This window comes from Parambassis ranga, chromosome 10 (genome assembly GCF_900634625.1).
Source record: "Parambassis ranga chromosome 10, fParRan2.1, whole genome shotgun sequence".
In the NCBI taxonomy this organism is placed as follows: domain Eukaryota; kingdom Metazoa; phylum Chordata; class Actinopteri; family Ambassidae; genus Parambassis; species Parambassis ranga.
The window spans coordinates 8,351,737-8,369,378 of NC_041031.1; the positions used below are offsets into that span (position 1 = coordinate 8,351,737).

Here is a 17,642-nt window from a genome sequence, read left to right on the forward strand (position 1 = left end):
CATGATTGACTCTGACTCTTCTCTGAGTTCTGCCTTGCTGCAAGGACATGAAAGACACAGCAGCTGGGCTGTGTTGAGAGGTAAAGGTCAGAGTTGAGTCGAAGCGCACCATATTTCAAAATGTCTCTATCCACCTGCCTCCTTCTCTGCCGCTGTCTGTCTGTCTGTCCGTGTGTTCAAAGGTGCAGCTGCTGCTCTTCTAACATGTGTTCAGTTAGTTAAAAGACACAGGGAGGCTAGTGCTGCCTGTTCTGTAACTTACTGATGACTGTCAAAACCTGTTGGTGCAGGAGGACAGAACCTAGTTCCTTAATCTGAAAGCAGTTTAAACTGGTGCCATTTATAGTACACACACTAAAAGCCATGTTCTGTGAATTACACTGACTCACTGAAATGAAACCATGCATGAGACAAAAGATAAAAATCTTCTACAGATTTTGTCATGATCTCTGTCGATCAAGAACTTGTGATAAGATCTCCAGTACTGCTGTTAAAATCATAGTTATCACTCTCTGGTATGATGAAGGATGACAGGTACTCAGTCATCCCTGATCTTCACTCACATGCTATGAGAGTTGTCCTGCTTTCATGTTTGTGTATGTGAATGCATAACCCTGCATATTTATCCAGCCATTCATATCTATGCTAGCTAATGCATGACCATGTGTATTTAGTTTGTGTGTGTTGGCATGCAACATGTTGGTCTTTGAAAGAATTCATGAAAAGAGACATTGACTGTAGCTCTGTGTGGGTCTGGCAGCTGTTTTTTTTTCCTTTTATTTTTATTTTGTGCTCTGTTCAGCCACACTTGTGCCTCTTGTTTGTGGGTGAAACAGAGGGAGGGGAATTTTGAGCCTATTCTAAGTTTTCTCCTCCTCCAGCAACTCCTCCGCTCCACCTTCACCTGCTTTTGGACTGCAGTCTATTAGTATCCACTCCCAGGAAAGTTTGTTCAGCTTATTCATATTTAAAAATATTACAAGAGTTACGTGTTTAAGAGGAGCACCAGGAATTTGATAGATTAACATAAAGACATGTGAGACAACATATCATAAAAGTAGTTGATTTATTGGAAGACAGCAGCATATTAAATCTCAAATGATGTCCATATTTTGAATGTTATGTGTCATACACTCGGTGAACCAACAGTTCCATACAAATAAATAAATAATAAACAGTGATATAAATAGACATAAATACAAATAAATAAATAAATATGTTAGAGCAATACTGAATTTAAACATCTAACACATTCACTGGCATTTCATTTTATGTAAATACTTTGACTGGAAATCACAGTGGATCAGTAAAATTAGAAGCTGCCCTGCAGAACATATAGCCTAGGTGATCATCTTTATTTTTTGTTGTTCAGCTTCCTGACAAACTTTATGTACAGATTTATGGGGTTTCCTCGGGTTGTCTGTGTCATTGTGCAATTGTCATTCTGGAAAAAAAACAGAGGGATTCAGACTGTGTCTCATCTGGATACGCTGCAGTTTTGACTGTCTACTTAATGATTATTTTTTGATGTAACTTTTGTTGACTTACCTCTTGTTGTGGTTTCAGAACCTTCAAGTTAGCCTCAAGTTTTGTGAGTGTAGTCTTGAGGGCTTCTGCTGTCATTTTGTTAAGAAGCTTCCTCAGCTCCTTCGTAAAGACGCCCACACAGGAGGACTGCAATGGAGAAATGATGGAGCTATCACATATAATTCGTCATCAATAATATATTATAGGTGGACTAACAAAGCGTTGCTTAGACCACTCAAAGAGAATACTTACTGGCTGAGTCATCATTGATTGTGCTGGCACTAACAGCTTTATCGACTGTAGGGAAAGAGAAAGAAATCTGCTGAGTGTACCTGCACTGCATACTGTAAGTGGCAGAAGCCACTGACATGCAAGTGAAACCACGGGACGCTTTGAAACACTTTGAAACGCTGCAAGTGTTAAATAAAGTGTGACAATATCAATTCATCATACTTACAGATGGGAAGGTGATGCTCTTGCTTTTCATGAGTTCTTTGAGGTCATTCAGATGTTGTATAATTTCTGTGTTTAGGTTGAAGTCTGCCTGTACGCTGCAGCAGACATGCAGCAGGATGAGGGCAAACACACACTTCATCATACTGCAGCAGTCGTCTGTCTTCTTCCTTAATAGCTTCTTTAGGTTTGTAAGAGTGAACACTGATGTAATCTGTATCTGCCCATTCTTTTTATATAGCCTGTAGACGATAGGAAGGAAGTGACACCTACATGGAATGCAAATATGACAAATGTGTGATCATTAATTTGAATATTGCAGAGTAACATTTTTTTTTTAAGAAAGTCTGATCTCATGGAGGAAAATACATGTCTAGAAACCACCGACTCTCACCAGCAGAGGGAAAGTTACTTCACTGCCTTCTGTGAGCCAAAGTCAACTGTTTTACTACATAGAGACAGTTATGATCATATAATAGGGCCATTCTGTTTGTGTAATATACGCAGCAGATGTGTTTCTTTTGCTGTTTTATACGGCCACTTCATATACACTGAACACGGCCATGTAGCAGGACCCCTGCAGTTCATTGCATGTGGTCCAGAGATGATGCACATCACCCATTAAGATCCGGTGATAGTCTATGTTTTATGAACTGGACTCTCCATCAAGGTTAAAAATTAAGTTCAGAGACTCTGTTCACAAACTGACTTTATTGCAAGTCGTCATTGAGGAGAAACTCAAGTTTCTTCTTTTACTCTACAACCGCAACCGAAGTGACATTTCATCGACCATAAAAAATAAATATAGCATGCTGCTTGAGTAAAAGGAAGTAGATTCTTAAAGAGAAAAAAAAACCTGAGGGGCAATCCTGCCTGCTTCTGTGCTACATCATCAGTTTCTGTGGTAAAAATGCCACAGAAGATAGGGTGGTGAGAGTGAGAGGAGCACCCTCTCAGGCTGTGATCAGTAGTGTTGTATACATCACGGTTAATGTTTCACTGGGAAACTCCTGAAAACCCGCTGTGTGTCTGACCAATGGGGAGTAACCGTGCTCGCTTTTCTTGTGAATGCCTGAAACTATGGCATGAGAAATTATTATTATTACAGAAACTGAAAATCGCCCACTTCAGCCCAAATTACAATATGACCTATTAACATAGACCTTTGTCAACCCATGACTCCTCTGGACTGTGGACATAACCACACTAATGTCACTGTTTGCTGATCAGCTTTGAGTCAGTCAGGTAATGGCCTTTTTGCTTTTTTTGTCTTTTGGTGGGCGGGGAGGGGCGCCAATGACCATATCAACATGAAAAGGTTGAGCTGTGGAGTGGAATAGCGTGACCACCTGTCGGTGGTGTTTTTTTGGGGGGGCTTTTTTTTATAACCAGGAAACACACCAACACGAACAACAGCTAAAGAAAACAAGTTCACAGCTAGGTAACTGTGAACTGCACTGTGAAGATACACACCTCTGTTCTCAGTGACAGATTCCACTTATTGTCACGAGGTAGGGGTTTTCTTTGTTAAACTGGTAGGGTGAACATGCTGTACATACCTTTATTGCATGTTAATGGAAGTTCAGTCAGGACAGACCACGTAACATAACATACATATTGATTTTATTATGTACAATAGAATGCGTGATGGTGTATAGACCCCGATACATCATCAGAGAAGGGGGAAGAAAGGGAGGTGAAGCCGACAAAGATACATTCCTCACCTGGCCTGGGCTCCTGAGGGTTCGATCTGGAAAGAACACTGACAGCAGAGATGAAAAGTTTTAAACATGACACTCGCATGTAATTGGCTGCATGTGCAAGGACATGGTCGCTGACAGGAGAAGGGGGTGCTGACTAAAGCAATAGAAGTATGAAAGGAAGGAGAGAGAGAGATAATAGGAGAAGAAGGAGGAGTGAGTGACCCCGGAAACTTTGAAGGTCTTGCTTAGTGTGCCTACTGTTAGCAGTAAGAAGACCTACCACAGCTTTAACCTGAAAGTACCTCACACTAGTGGTGTACTTGAGTTTGCTTCAGTGCATTTCTCTGTCTCCCTTATTCACCTCTGTGCAGACACAACAACAGATAGCACGCTTCAGCTCTCTGCTAAATCCTGCTTCTAAAAACAGGTAGTTTGTTTAAGCTTAGGGCAGGGCAAAATAAAGAGTTCATCTCTTTATCTGTGGACAGGTTTTTTTACTTCTTTATGCCAAGTTTGGTTTAGAGCTGTATGGGTAATTGTGTCTTTTTAATACACTACATTTCAGGCTATAGAGACATAATTTAAAATCTATTATAATTTACATTTATAAAAAGCATTTTTTTAATCTGGCATCAAACACTGAAGAAATGTTGTCTTACAGAGCAATTAGTATTTGTTCATTATTTGTTACAAGACAAATCTACCTGTGGTTGACTGAAACCTAAAACCTAATTTTGTGGAACACATTTAGAAGATGCGGTGTCATTGTATAAAATGAAACTTGCAAAGTGCTGTGAGCAAAGTTTGGCCTTTCTTTGAGGTCGTCTGACCTGAATATTTACATAAGCTAACTCATGTTAGCGAAACAACGTGTCATTTTTCCTAAATGTTACCTGTCTGTGCAGCTCTACCTTGTCATGACTCATCCATAATGTGGGTAACCTTTTGTGATCATCATCATGGAAGTTTGCTCAGTGTATTTGTCTTTACACCATCAGTGGACTGAAAATCAGATAAGGATGCAGGTGCTGTGAGGAGCATTGAGAGGAAGATCTGACTGGTTTTTGCACTGCAGGGAAACCTTTGAAACAGTAACAGTTAGCAGTAAAAAAAAACTCCAAACTGCCGATTTTCTGAGAATTGTCTGAAAGTACTGCTGTGAGACGACCGACGACTGAGGACTGTTTGCTACTATTCGATTCGATTTAATTCAATTGAATCAACAGAAACCCGCACAAAACTACAAGGAAGACTGGGCATACAGTTAATACCATGAAATAATGGATCATCCACTGGCCTGATGAGGGGAGAGGAGGTGGAGGAATAGAGATGGTGGTGGTGTTGAGGAGGTGGGGGGAACTGCTTGGTGGATCATGTTGGTGTCACTGGGCAGCGTAGGCCTATAGCAGCATAGCTATGACAAAATTTAAAGACTATAGGTTAGTCAGCCTGTTCTACCTGTGTGATACTAGAGGCTTGTTTACTAATGCATTTATGCCTAATGGTTAACTTCCATGACCCATGGCTTCACCGACAACAGGTCACAGATGACATATGTACCAGACTCTCCCCGTGTGTCATAGAGATCCACAAAGGAAAACATGGTCTCCTTTGCTCATTTCATGTGTGCAATATTATCTCATGGAAAACGTACGTTAGACCTGTTACTGCTTGTAAACGTACTGTGGGCGAAGTTGAGACTGCTGACTCTAAGCGGGGAAAACTTTGGTCAACTTGAGATAGATCGTGTGCAGATAAACTTTTACGCTTCCGCTGCAACTTCGGCACATACAAAGCTTTGCTTGTCTGCAAGGTCTTTCTAAAAGCGTACACTTATGTGTGAGTGTCAAAACATGGTTCCCATTCCCCTAGTCTCACTGTTTTAAATACATGGCCTACTTATTAATCCAGTCACCACTGTTGTGTCAGATGTGAACATGTGCAAAGTTCTTCATAAGGATCCTGTAAACCACCAGTGAAACGAAACATGGCAGCAGATCCATGAAGAGGTGAAGAAATGTTATTTTTAGTTGGTGTCAGATTATTTAGAGCACAATAGTGATGACAGCTGGTTGCAGGAACCCCCTTGTGAAGCTTTTGTCTAATAGGGCCCCTGCAGGTTCTAGGGTCTCCAAAATCCTTTGATTGTACCAAAACAGTTTTATGATGGCTGGTCTTTCCAGTTGTCATCATTACTTTTAGCTAATAATTATCTGTCACTCGGATCAGTTAGTTCCTTTATTTCATTCCTTGGTGTGTAACAGTACATGAATGCAATTATAAATACATTCATTTCAGTTTCAAAATACATTTCTTACTGTTGATTTGTTGATTGTTGTTTGATCTTTAGTCATATAATTGTCACGACCTGGTGTTTGTTTATGGTTTTGTTTTCCTTGTTTTGGATTTTTAGTTTAATCTGTGTTTAGTTATTGTTATTTTCCTGTAGTTCTAGTGTTTTGTCTCTGGGTTTTTGTTTAGTTCTTGTGTCTTGTCTTGTGCTTCCTGTTTTACTTTGGTAGTCCTGTCCCCCCTGTGCATTGTCTTGAGTTTTGCTTCCTGTGGTTTCCCTCCTTGTTTGATTACCTGCCCTGCCCTCATGTGTGTCACCTGTGTCTCGTTGTCTTCCCTGGTCCTGTGTATTTGGGCCCCGTTCACACTGGAGAAAGTCATTCCAGCTAGAGTAGGATTGAGCTCAGACAGCCTTTAAGCTGGATGCGTTCACACCTATTTTCAAATCTGGCTAGCACACAGTTGTGTCCGCACTCAATCCGGCTTCATCCAGCGTGTTTGCTGTTCTCCAAACCACTAGGTGGCGCCTCGTAATATGGCTAATAATGTGGCAAGCCGGATTCGCTAGCCACATTTGCGTTCACACCTGAGCCACATTTGAGCCAATCCTGCTAGATCCACCTCTCGAGGGTGGATCTAGCCGGCTTGAAATCAAACTGGATTCAGCTGGATTGGAGGTGTTCACACTCGGAAAAAAACACATCTGGATTGATCTGGATGCGGCCAAATCCTGCTTAAGCCACATTTTTTCCCCCAGTGTGAACGGGGCCTTAGTCTTTGTCTCCCCTGCATCTGGTGCCAGTTTGTCTTCTTCACTCCTGGGGTTTGTTCTCGTCTTGAAGCCAAGCCCCGTTACCCAGGTTTTTCATGCCATGCCATGTATTTTGATATTGTTTGCCTTTTTGTTTGACTTTTGATTTAACCTAGCTCTAGTCCGTTTAATTCTTGTTTTTGCCTTGCCACGTCCTTTTGCCATGCTTAGTGTGATTTTTAGTTTGCCTTGTTTGCCCTCCTGGCTTTAAATAAAAGAACTGCTTTTTGCCTTTGCCTCCTGCGCACTGAGTCCTCCCACACCTCAAACCCTGACAATAATTAGGTGTTATCGGGCAATCTTTGTGGTCACCTACACACATGCTTTCATCCAGTTTTGAAACAAAGATAAAAAACCATGAAACACTGTTTGATTTCTTATCTGTACTGTAACAACAAACCTGATAACACACTGAAAAAGAAAGTTGAAAGTCTACAGTATGTATAGGAGCTAATATAGAAAGTAGTGAGTTGAAGATGAACCCCCCCCCCCTTTTTCTTTCAACATTACAGTCCTCTTTGGTATGTACAGTTTTTTAGGAAAAGTACATTTTCTTTAGCCATTCTCTCTCAGTGCTTTCAGAGTGATGGCCCATCCTCCAGCATCATGGAGATGAAACTCTTCCACCAGTTCATCATGCTCAAAGTCATCTGGACAGTCAAGTTGTCCTGAGTCATCAGAAGTCATCTCTGAAATAGATTAAAATCACCTGTTGAGTAATTTTCTATATACACCAATACACCAAAAGATAGCTTCTCTAAAACTGCAGATTACATTTGACAGACACTCATCTTAATGTAAATCTGAAATATAACAAGTATTGGTGTCTTGATCTTGTGCGTTTAATATTTTTAAACAGTGGAGTCATACCTCCCTCCGTATCTGCTATATTCTATATTTACCTGCTGATTCATTTAGAAAAAAAAAGATACTCGTTTTACAGTCGTTTCTAAGGTTTAGGTCATTTTTTTCCCTGATAGAAAACAGCAGACTGTTAAGTTGAACCTTTAACTACAGATTCTGTGAAAACATCAAACATTTACACCTTCACACTTGCATCAGATTTACTGTACATTACCAGTGCAGTCTGCAGATCCGCTCCTCTTTGCTGACCCCATGTGTCCACTGTGCATCTCTGCAGGGGATAAACTTCCATCTTCATCAAAGTCCTCTAGATAGTAGTATTGGCTCTGCTCACCAACAGCTCCCTCTTCTGCATCACTGGAACTGGCCTCCAAACTGCACACTCTCTTTTCTTGTGAGTGGGACTCACTGAGAGCCTCTGGCCTCAGTTTTTTGTCCATGTCTGTGTTTTTTCCCTTCGTGTCAGTCACAGAAGCACAATCTGTCTCTCTGATCAACTCTAGGTGATGTTGCACATAGGCACTGCTGAGTATGCAGGTGGCACTGGGCCTGCTGTCTGGATTGAGGCTGAGCATTTGCTGGATCAATGAGGAAACATTGTCTGAGTATGTGTCAGGCACAGGTGTGTACTCTCCTTTGCTGATCTTATAGAACAGACTCAGGAGGTTTGTGGCAGTAAAAGGACGCCTGAGCGCACAGATCTCATACAGGAGACAACCAAGAGCCCAGATGTCCGACTTACAGCTGTATGGGAGATCCTGGCAAAGCTCGGGGCTCAGATAGCTGGGTGTTCCCACACATGTGGACGCCATATCAGCTATGTTAGTCATTTCTAGGGATATGCCAAAGTCCCCTAACTTTACCACGCCTTGCTCTGTCAGCAGCACATTTGAGGTTTTTATATCTCTGTGCATAATTCTGGCTTGGTGTATGTAATTTACAGCCATAGCCACCTGCACAAACCACCTCATCACAGTGTCCTCTGTGAAAAACTCCCCTGGTTCCCTCTCGTTTACTTTGTCATCTAATGTTCCGCCATCACAGTAGTTCATCACAATGTAAATGAATCCATCATCATCGTTCACAAAGTCGTCGCTGCACGTGACGATGTGAGGGTGGTCCAGCCTCCGAAGGATCTCAGCCTCCTGAAGCGCTCTCTGCGCATCATTTGCCTTGTTGTTCTTAACTTTTATCCTCTTCACTGCGTACAGGCTCTTCTGCTCCACATGCCTCATCAGGAACACGTCTGCTTCTGCTCCCCTGCCCAGGCACGACACCTGCTCATACTTCTCCATGTGTTATCTCGAACCGACGATTCAATTGCATAAATAACAAAACAGTGTCGAAGAGAGGAGCACAGCCAAACAGCTGCCGACCGTTTGTGTTCACCTTTGTTGCCATAGTAACGCCATCGCTTTAGAAACGGGATAAAAGGCAGTTAAAATAATGCCTTTGAAGTGTGATTTTTATTTATTTTTAAATTTATTTATTTAATAGTAGGCTATAGTACATTTTAAAATGGGATAGAACAGCACTACAATTAAAACATTCATTTGATATTCGATACACGAATATCAAATGGATGTTTTAATATAGGCTATATTAAACATTGGTTTAATCTACCGGTAAAAAAAAAGGCACGCACTCCAGCTCGGTAGGTGGCGCTGATGAACCTCAAACGTCAGTTGCCACCTGCCATTAAACTAAAGATGAAGACTTGCGCTCTTCGCGCATCTGAACTGCGCATGTTTACCGTCATAGCATGAGAGTGTGCTAATTTCAGTATTTACCTTAAATTTGTACACATATTAATCTAAAATGCCACCAAAAGGAAAAGGTGGCAAGGGCGGTAAAGGTTAGTGGTCCATTCCTTAACCACTGTTAATGTAAAGTTTACTTAAAATCGGCTTTGCGTTAGCATACAGCTGCAGAGCGCTTGAATGATTATATGCAAAGTTCACTCTGACATCTTTCTGTCATTTTTAGATCGTTATTATTTTGGGGTTTTCGTGAATGTGATAGTTGCTTTGCTGTGCTTTGGTGTAGGAGCTGCTTCAGGAAGTGCAGACGCTGACAAGAAAGAAAAAGCTCCAAAGGGAGGCACTGCTGTGAAGGTAACGTTAATATTAGCAGTTTAGCTACAGAGCTAGCTCTCCCCCAAAGCTACCTGTTATTCTGTGTTTCCTTTCAACACAGAGTGACGTGAGTGTTTGTCTGCATTGTCTGCAAGCATTAGAGAAGAGGAGCCAGTAGTAAGGAGTCAGACCCCATGTTGGAGGTGCAGTGATAGGTTGTCAGAGTGTAAATGAACTAAACAAAGTCTAACAGATCTGTGTTTTTTTCTTAGGTTCGACACATCCTCTGTGAAAAACATGGAAAGTGTATGGAGGCGATGGAGAAACTGAAGGCTGGAGTCCGTTTCAGTGAAGTAGCATCACAATACAGTGAAGACAAAGCCAGACAGGGAGTAAGTACACATGTTACATGGCTCTGCACTACCTGTTGTCTGCTCTGCTGCTAATGCATTTGTCATTGTTGCACTGCCTACTCTATGTGCATTTTCAAATATGAATAGTAAATAGTTAATATAGTACATGCCTAAACCGCATAGAGAGTCTTGACTAACTCGCAAACATTATCTGTGAGTTAATTATTCCTGGAGACAGGATGTAAAATGCTCTGTTCTCTTGCCCTTACAGTAAAGCCTTTAAACTATTTTGTTGGTCATGTTTCTTTGCTTTTAATAAGACTTTTGATTCATACTAATGCATCCTTGTTAATGTTATTGATAGGGTGATCTGGGTTGGATGACGAGAGGATCGATGGTTGGACCTTTCCAGGATGCAGCATTTGCACTGCCTGTCAGCTCCATGGATAAACCTGTCTACACAGACCCTCCTGTCAAGACAAAGTTTGGGTACCACATTATCATGGTAGAGGGGAAAAAATAACATTTTCCATTTCACTTTGTTGTAAAATCTCCTATCTTCTAAATATATTTTGCAAAATGTTTGAGAGTAAGACCAGGAAATCATACTAACACTTCAATCTGAAAACATTTTTTCTTTTACATTCACTGGGTTTTCATTCTCTGTTTTTTAAAATGGCCAAATAAATACGTTTTCATTCATACGGTACAAAATGTGTCTGGTTGTTTTGTGTTTCAGTCACATTTTAGACAAAACAGTGTGCAACTTGTGTGTAAGTGTAAACTTTAGTGTAAAGATGGTTTCTGCCATTTAGAGAGGTAAGTTTTCTGTTTTGTAACTAAACTGTTAACAAATCATTATTGGTATTTGACTTCTCTAGTGCCTTCAACACCATCCAGGCTCCATTATTGGGTGAGGGGCTGCTGCTGATGGGTGCTGGCGGGTCCACCATCTCCTGGATCACTGATTACCTGACAGACAGGCCACAGTTTGTCCGGCTGGGTGGTGTCCTGTCTGATATGGTGATGAGTGTTGTAGGAGCCCCACAGGGCACTGTGCTTTCTCCTTTCCTGTTCACCTTGTACACCTCAGACTTTCAGTACAACTCAGAGTCATCATGTCACTTACAGAAGTTTTCTGATGACTCTGCAGTTGTGTGGTGTATAAGTGGTGGACGGGAGGAGGAGTACAAGAGGCTGGTGGACAGATTTGTGGAGTGGGCTGGAGGGAATTGCCTGCTGCTTAATGTAGACAAGACCAGAGAGATGGTAATTGACTTCAGGAAGAAGGGAACAACATCACAGCCCCTTTGCATCCTGGGTAAGGTGGAGCTGGAGGACCAACAGCACAGCTGTGCACAAGAAGGCCTGCAGCAGACTCTACTTCCTGAGGAAGCTGAGGTCCTTCAATGTGTGCAGCAAGATGCACACCAGTCTGTTGTTGCCAGCACTCTGTTCTCCTCTGTGGTCTGCTGCCTTTGATCATTCCGTGCAATAAACACTAATGTTAAACTCAGAGGAGACCTCAAAAACCACTCCAAATTTGAGAGCCTGGTGTGTGAAAATGATTCGGAATAAGAACATTCTGAATACAAGTTTGATAGAGCAGCATCTAATGAGCGTTTTAAGACTTAAAATGAAGAAGAATGTAGCTTGAAATGTGTAGGAGGAGATACGTTTGGCAGATGACCCTTGTTGAAGGGCTCTCTCTCATAGACTTCAATGTTAAATGGCTTTTGAATTTTTATTAATATTTTGAAAACGAAACATATTTGAACAAATCCAAATACAAACAGTTTAATAGCCCTTAAAGAGCTGAACAGAATGATGCTTGAACGTTTTTTTTTGTAGCTGAAAGCATGTGGAAGTAGTTACATGTCAAATTGAAGGTGGTTTTGAAGGCTCCTCCATAGACTCCAATGTTAAAAAAGGGCATAAATTGCTTAACATTTGAAAAATTATAATTTTTTGAAAAAAACTTGAAGTTGACCCGGAATGTCCTCTATGAGATGAACATTTTGATAGTTGAATGGTTAGAATTGGTGAATGTATGCTGAAGATATGCTGCGCCAAAAAACGTACGGAAGAATAAGAAAGAAGAAGAAGCAGAAAGAGGGTGAAGAACAGTGGTTTGATTGCATAACAACGGCAATCAAACTACACTATTTGATGATTGACAAATTACTTTTAGGCGTGTTGTTGATGACATCCACACCACTAGGCGGTGGCAGCGCTCACAAGTTGTGACAGCACAGCCAGCATCAGGAAAAGACAGTTGACGTTGTTACGCCTTGCTAGATGATTGGCGAGGTAAGATGGCGGCGCCAGAGGAGCCAGAATTATCCCAGGCGCAGACCGAAAAACTCCTTCAGTTTCAGGTAGACAGTCTTTATTCCACCATCAGACATGTCCGTTTGAACCTTTACAAGCCAATACTTTGCTCTTAATTGTGATTCACTGTGACTGGGCTGAGTTTTGAGTGTTTGAACGCTTTTTGCACAGTCAACTTACCCGCAGCCCCCTAATGTTACCCGTCAACTTGAGTCAGAGCTAGCGTTAGCAAAGCTAGCAAATATTAGCTAAGCCAGCTAACATGTTAGCAGATTTTAAGCGGCATATACGGACCCAAATGGCCGAACATTTGGCATATGGTTCTTGTATACATTTATTTAGCACACATCTATTAATTAGTGTTATCGATCTTGCGTGTGTAATGTAATTTGGTGTACTTGTCAGACGCCAGGTATCCACTGACGCTCCCCACTAAACACTTGCTGAGTTAACATTAGCATAGCAATCATAGTCGAGCTGTCACTGAAGTTTCTAAGACGCACAGTTATTTTAACTACGTTAAATCAAAAGTGTTAGTTTGTGGCTGTGAAACTGATGTGGCTATCGTTTCAATCTTGTAGCTTTCTTTGTCTTTACATTCAGAAGGCTAACCATTAGGATCGCTTCGGCTAACGCTTAACCCTATCCTGTTGGTGTGCATTTTGAAGTTTGATTGCTGCCTACGTGTGTCAAAATTGCATTAAAACAGCTAGTCATTAATGACAGCCTTATTTATTATTCCAATTGAGTCTTTATGAAGGTTTCTTACAGCACACTGCTGGCCTGGAAGCTGGCAGTTGTAGGTTTTCATGCTTATCTTAGTACATTAAAAATCTTTTTGTCTTTTATTTTCATGTCAATAGGATTTAACTGGCTTGGAATCTATGGACCAATGTCGTCGAACACTAGAGCAACATAATTGGAACATAGAGGTAATCTAGGCATGCATTTTAAGTTGTTCCACATGGTCTGATCACATTTCTGTGTTGATTTGTCATTCTTTTCTTGTGCTTCATTAAAATATATGTCTTTTTCAGGCTGCAGTACAAGACAGGTTAAATGAGCAGGAAGGAGTGCCCAGTGTGTTCAACCCTCCACCATCCAGACCTCTTCAGGTCAATACAGCAGACCATAGAGTATATAGTTACATCGTTTCTAGGCCACAACCCAGGGTACGTCAGCCCAGCTCACAACATTTAATACTTTTCTGTTATAATATTCTGTAAAGCTAATTTGTTCTAAATTCAGTGTTTGTAAATAAACTGTTTTGGTCCTTTTGCAGGGATTACTAGGATGGAGTTACTACTTGATAATGCTACCTTTCAGATTTACATATTACACACTTCTGGACATATTCAGGTAATTAAATGACATTGATTTAATCCTGTAGCTTCTGGATAAAGCAAAGTTTTTGGTAACTCTTGTGTCTTTTTTTTTTTTGTACCTTAAGGTTTGCCCTGCGGTTTATCAGGCCAGATCCCCGTGGTCGTGTGACAGACCCTGTAGGAGATGTTGTGTCTTTCATTCATAGCTTTGAGGAGAAATATGGTCGGTCACATCCTGTGTTTTACCAGGGAACATACAGCCAGGTGAGTTCATGGATGCAAGGATTAGAAATAAACATTTTTCCTTTTTAGCCATTCAGACATGTAACTGTGTTTATTGTGATACACACAGGCACTGAATGATGCCAAGCGGGAGCTACGCTACCTATTAGTGTACCTTCATGGGGAGGATCATCAAGACACTGACGAGTTTTGCCGGTATGCTTCTTTATTTGTGTGCCTACATTGCCCAGAATATTTAATATCCTGCCCGTTGCCTCTGTCATGTCAAGTAGAAGTTAACACCTCATTGTACATATTATGTAAGTATATATACCCTGTGTGGCTCCCCACAGGGAAGTGGTTGTACATTTGTTTTATGCTGCTAATCTCTCCCCCACCAGCTCCACGTTATGTACAGAAGAGGTGATTGAATTCCTCAACACACGGATGCTCTTCTGGGCATGTTCGACCAGCAAGCCTGAAGGCTACAGAGGTGTGCAAGTTGGTTATGTAATTCATTACTTGTTGCTAGTTAGCTGGCAGTATAAGATGCAGCATGGATCAAAAAAATGAAAATTTCACTTTCACATTGTTTTTACTTATTCCTCATGTGAAAAAAGTGGAGCATTTATTATCTTCATTATGTCCGACATTTGAGATACTAACTATAGAAGGGCACACATGCCAGCCTTTTAATGCTTTTGTTGTTTTGTGATGGCGGTTTTACAAACTGAACCCAGCTTTTATATTTGGCAGCAGCTACTTTGCTGTCAACTATTAACATGTAGCAGCACTGCTGGAACAAGGATAATTTAATTGTACAATGTTTTGCTGTGTTCCAGTGTCCCAAGCATTGCGGGAGAACACCTACCCATTCCTAGCCATGATAATGCTGAAGGACCGCAAGATGACTGTGGTGGGAAGGCTGGAGGGTCTCATTCAGCCAGAGGACCTCATCAGTCAGCTCAATTTCATCATGGAAGCCAACCAAACATATCTGATGTCAGAGCGCCTTGAACGGTATGTGACGTAGATCATTCGATTGACGTGTGGCTGCCTGAGTGACCAAGCGGTTAATTTCCTTTCATTCTCATGGTCACAGTTCAAAAAAACAGTCGAAGGGTAACAACACTGCTTATTTAACAAATGCAACAGAGGAGTGAGGGAGCAGTGAGGCCTTGCTTTATAGTGGGGTATGCAGAGAATGAGTGGACAGAGGGCAGATTTAATGTACTCTACTCAGAGCTATGACAAGCTTATGTCAGGCTCCTCCTGGAGTCTGATGGAGCTTAGAGAGGCACATTAATGGCCTTTTGAGAGTGCTTCTCTTGTAGAAGTGAATGACTTTAGTACAAGCGGGTCTGTATCAGTTGTACAAGATTCAGATATTTGGGATTTGTTGGCCCATGAATGACTCATCTGTTGACCCATAGTCCTTTACATTATGAGGATTGCACAAAAAATCTCAGGGAAGGTTTCAACAAGTTTAGGAGCATCATGGAGAAAAATTGCACAACCAGTCATGTATGGAAATCATCTGCAGTAATTGTCCATTTAAGGCCACACTCTGCTAGTGTGCAAGTAAAGACTCTTTGTTACAGTGAGGAGAGAAACCAGACCCAAGTGCTAAGGCAGCAGCAGGATGAAGCCTATCTTGCCTCCCTCCGTGCTGATCAAGAGAAGGAAAGAAAGAAAAGAGAGGAGCAAGAGCAGCGGAGGCAAGAGGAGGAGAAGGTGCGACAGACTGCGCTTGCTGAGGAGAGGAGGCGACGAGTAAGTCTTGGGGATGGGGAACTGAGTACATATTAATATCAACATAACCAAATAATTTATTTTGTCACTCTTTGTTGTGGCTGCAGACACTCGAAGAGGAGAAGGAGAGGAAGTCAGAATGTCTTCCTCCAGAGCCACCTGCAGATGATCCAGAAAGTGTCAAAATAGTGTTTAAGCTGCCCAATGACACAAGAGTCGAGAGACGATTCCTGTTTGCTCAGTCTCTGACGGTGAGTCCCGCTGTTGTTAAGACCCTGGATGAACATCTCATCATTATTTGCCTATTAACTTTAACTTAAATTTTCCTTTCACAGGTAATATACGACTTCCTTTTCTCTTTGAAAGAAACTCCAGAGAAGTTTCAAATAGTTACAAACTTCCCTCGCCAAGTCTTGCCCTGCCTTCCAACTGAAGAGCAGCCCAACCCACCCACACTGAAAGAAGCTGGACTCAGCCGATCCGAGGTCCTTTTTGTTCAGGACCTTACGGACGATTAATAGTGAACATACCTCTTCTACATGGAAACACGCCCACCCAACTCCTCCTCTCCTTTTTTTCATTTTCATATTTTGTTAATGGCCATTGCATAAGGGATCATTGAGATAACATCCCAACCAGGAAAAATGAAACTACCCTGCATCCAGTTCTTGTTTGGTTGTGTTTACAGGGTTCCCAGTAGCCTGGAAAAGTCTTGAATTTTATCAAATAAATATTTCTTGAAGTCCTTCCGTGAGATCATCTTTACATCTGTGTGAGCAAAGTTTGTTTCCCATTGTCAGTACCTAGCTAGCAGTTAATCGTTGTCCCTCCTTACCAGTAACTCATGCAGCTACAGATTAATCATTGACCACAATGTATTAAAACAGTAGCATCGCTTCACGCAAAACCAGAACCATATCCCAAACTAGTACTTGTGCAGGCAGCTGAGGGCGATAGGTTGCATTTTTACTGATTCACAGAATGCATCGTGGAGAAGTATGGATTTCTATGACGGTGTAAATGCCTTGGCTATTTTTCTTCTGTCTATAAAAGACCTGATTCTTGATCCATTTGTCCTAATTCATCACCTGTCACCTGTAGTTTAACACATGCTTCCTCCACAATGATCAAGCACATCAAACTGTGCTGTGATTGTTTGGAGAGCGTATGTATGACTTCAGTGTGGACGGGTGGATGGATTTGGACATAAAGGAAGTATGGGAACCCTGTTCTTTTTTCATTGAGCCATGACCTGTACATAAGTTAGATATTTAAAATCCCCAAATTTACCTTATTTTGTTGTTTTTTTTGACTCATCTGTGTCATAAAATGACCAAATGCAGGTTGGTTACTATGTAAAGCAGACTGCCTCAAGCTCAAGAAATTGAAAATATTTAACAGAGGCCACAGCTTTTACATGTGGTTTTAACTAGTATAGTACGAGTCTGCCCATAGTGTGCCTGTGGTTACTCATAGTTGCCTGTTTTGCCTGTAACATCTAAATGGGCTCATTTAAAGATGTAATTTTCCAACTATAAATTAAAAACATTTTAAAAACGTGGGTTTATTGAGAATGTTGGACATGTGCATGTGTTAATGAAATGTGCCAGATAAGCTGCTGCTGGGTGCAACAACAGTAATTTGGGTGGGTGAGTGGGATATTTTAAGGTAATGTTAGCTGAATCATTTACTTCAGGTGCTGCTTTTTAACATTTAAACTGCAAGCAGAAGCAGACCAATGTGTTATTGGTATACATCATACATTTATTAGTGAACAACCCTCTCAAATCAGCCACAACAATTAAAAAAAATATGATTGCACTACTTGGTAAAGCATAACTAGCAACTTTCATTTAAAAAAAGTACAAATCTTAAAAATTTCAAACAGTATACAGATGTATATATCATACACTAACTAGTTATGTTAAATGCTA

At 41.2% G+C, this 17,642-nt stretch overlaps 3 protein-coding genes across 3 annotated transcripts; 2 read left to right on the top strand and 1 right to left on the bottom strand.

The window, feature by feature from the left end:
• Window positions 1-7,850: 7,850 nt before the first annotated feature.
• Window positions 7,851-8,945, bottom strand: LOC114443021 (serine/threonine-protein kinase Nek4). Its single transcript, XM_075353418.1, has one exon. It carries the CDS (start codon window positions 8,943-8,945, stop codon window positions 7,851-7,853), a length of 1,095 nt encoding a protein of 364 aa, XP_075209533.1.
• Window positions 8,946-9,360: 415 nt separating this feature from the next.
• pin4 (protein (peptidylprolyl cis/trans isomerase) NIMA-interacting, 4 (parvulin)) lies at window positions 9,361-10,787 on the top strand. Its single transcript, XM_028415763.1, has 4 exons — window positions 9,361-9,505; window positions 9,697-9,764; window positions 9,998-10,117; window positions 10,443-10,787. Exons 1-4 carry the CDS (start codon window positions 9,469-9,471, stop codon window positions 10,599-10,601), a joined length of 384 nt encoding a protein of 127 aa, XP_028271564.1. The 5' UTR covers window positions 9,361-9,468; the 3' UTR covers window positions 10,602-10,787.
• Window positions 10,788-12,325: 1,538 nt separating this feature from the next.
• On the top strand, window positions 12,326-16,457 carry faf2 (Fas associated factor family member 2). Its single transcript, XM_028415716.1, has 11 exons — window positions 12,326-12,456; window positions 13,273-13,341; window positions 13,447-13,581; window positions 13,692-13,768; window positions 13,860-13,998; window positions 14,087-14,172; window positions 14,358-14,449; window positions 14,799-14,976; window positions 15,558-15,729; window positions 15,816-15,959; window positions 16,044-16,457. Exons 1-11 carry the CDS (start codon window positions 12,394-12,396, stop codon window positions 16,224-16,226), a joined length of 1,338 nt encoding a protein of 445 aa, XP_028271517.1. The 5' UTR covers window positions 12,326-12,393; the 3' UTR covers window positions 16,227-16,457.
• Window positions 16,458-17,642: the final 1,185 nt, after the last annotated feature.

What these genes read in the sequence shown, in the direction of transcription:
- pin4 (XM_028415763.1), top strand. Translation starts at nt 9,469, where the DNA reads ATGCCACCAAAAGGAAAAGGTGGCAAGGGCGGTAAAG. An exon ending in AGGTGGCAAGGGCGGTAAAG is followed by an intron (nt 9,506 to 9,696) that starts GTTAGTGGTCCA and finishes GCTTTGGTGTAG; the next exon opens with GAGCTGCTTCAGGAAGTGCA. An exon ending in AGGGAGGCACTGCTGTGAAG is followed by an intron (nt 9,765 to 9,997) that starts GTAACGTTAATA and finishes TTTTTTTCTTAG; the next exon opens with GTTCGACACATCCTCTGTGA.
- faf2 (XM_028415716.1), top strand. Translation starts at nt 12,394, where the DNA reads ATGGCGGCGCCAGAGGAGCCAGAATTATCCCAGGCGCAGACCGAAAAA. An exon ending in TTTCTAGGCCACAACCCAGG is followed by an intron (nt 13,582 to 13,691) that starts GTACGTCAGCCC and finishes GTCCTTTTGCAG; the next exon opens with GGATTACTAGGATGGAGTTA. An exon ending in TGTTTGCTCAGTCTCTGACG is followed by an intron (nt 15,960 to 16,043) that starts GTGAGTCCCGCT and finishes TTCCTTTCACAG; the next exon opens with GTAATATACGACTTCCTTTT.
- LOC114443021 (XM_075353418.1), bottom strand. Translation starts at nt 8,945, where the DNA reads ATGGAGAAGTATGAGCAGGTGTCGTGCCTGGGCAGGGGAGCAGAAGCA.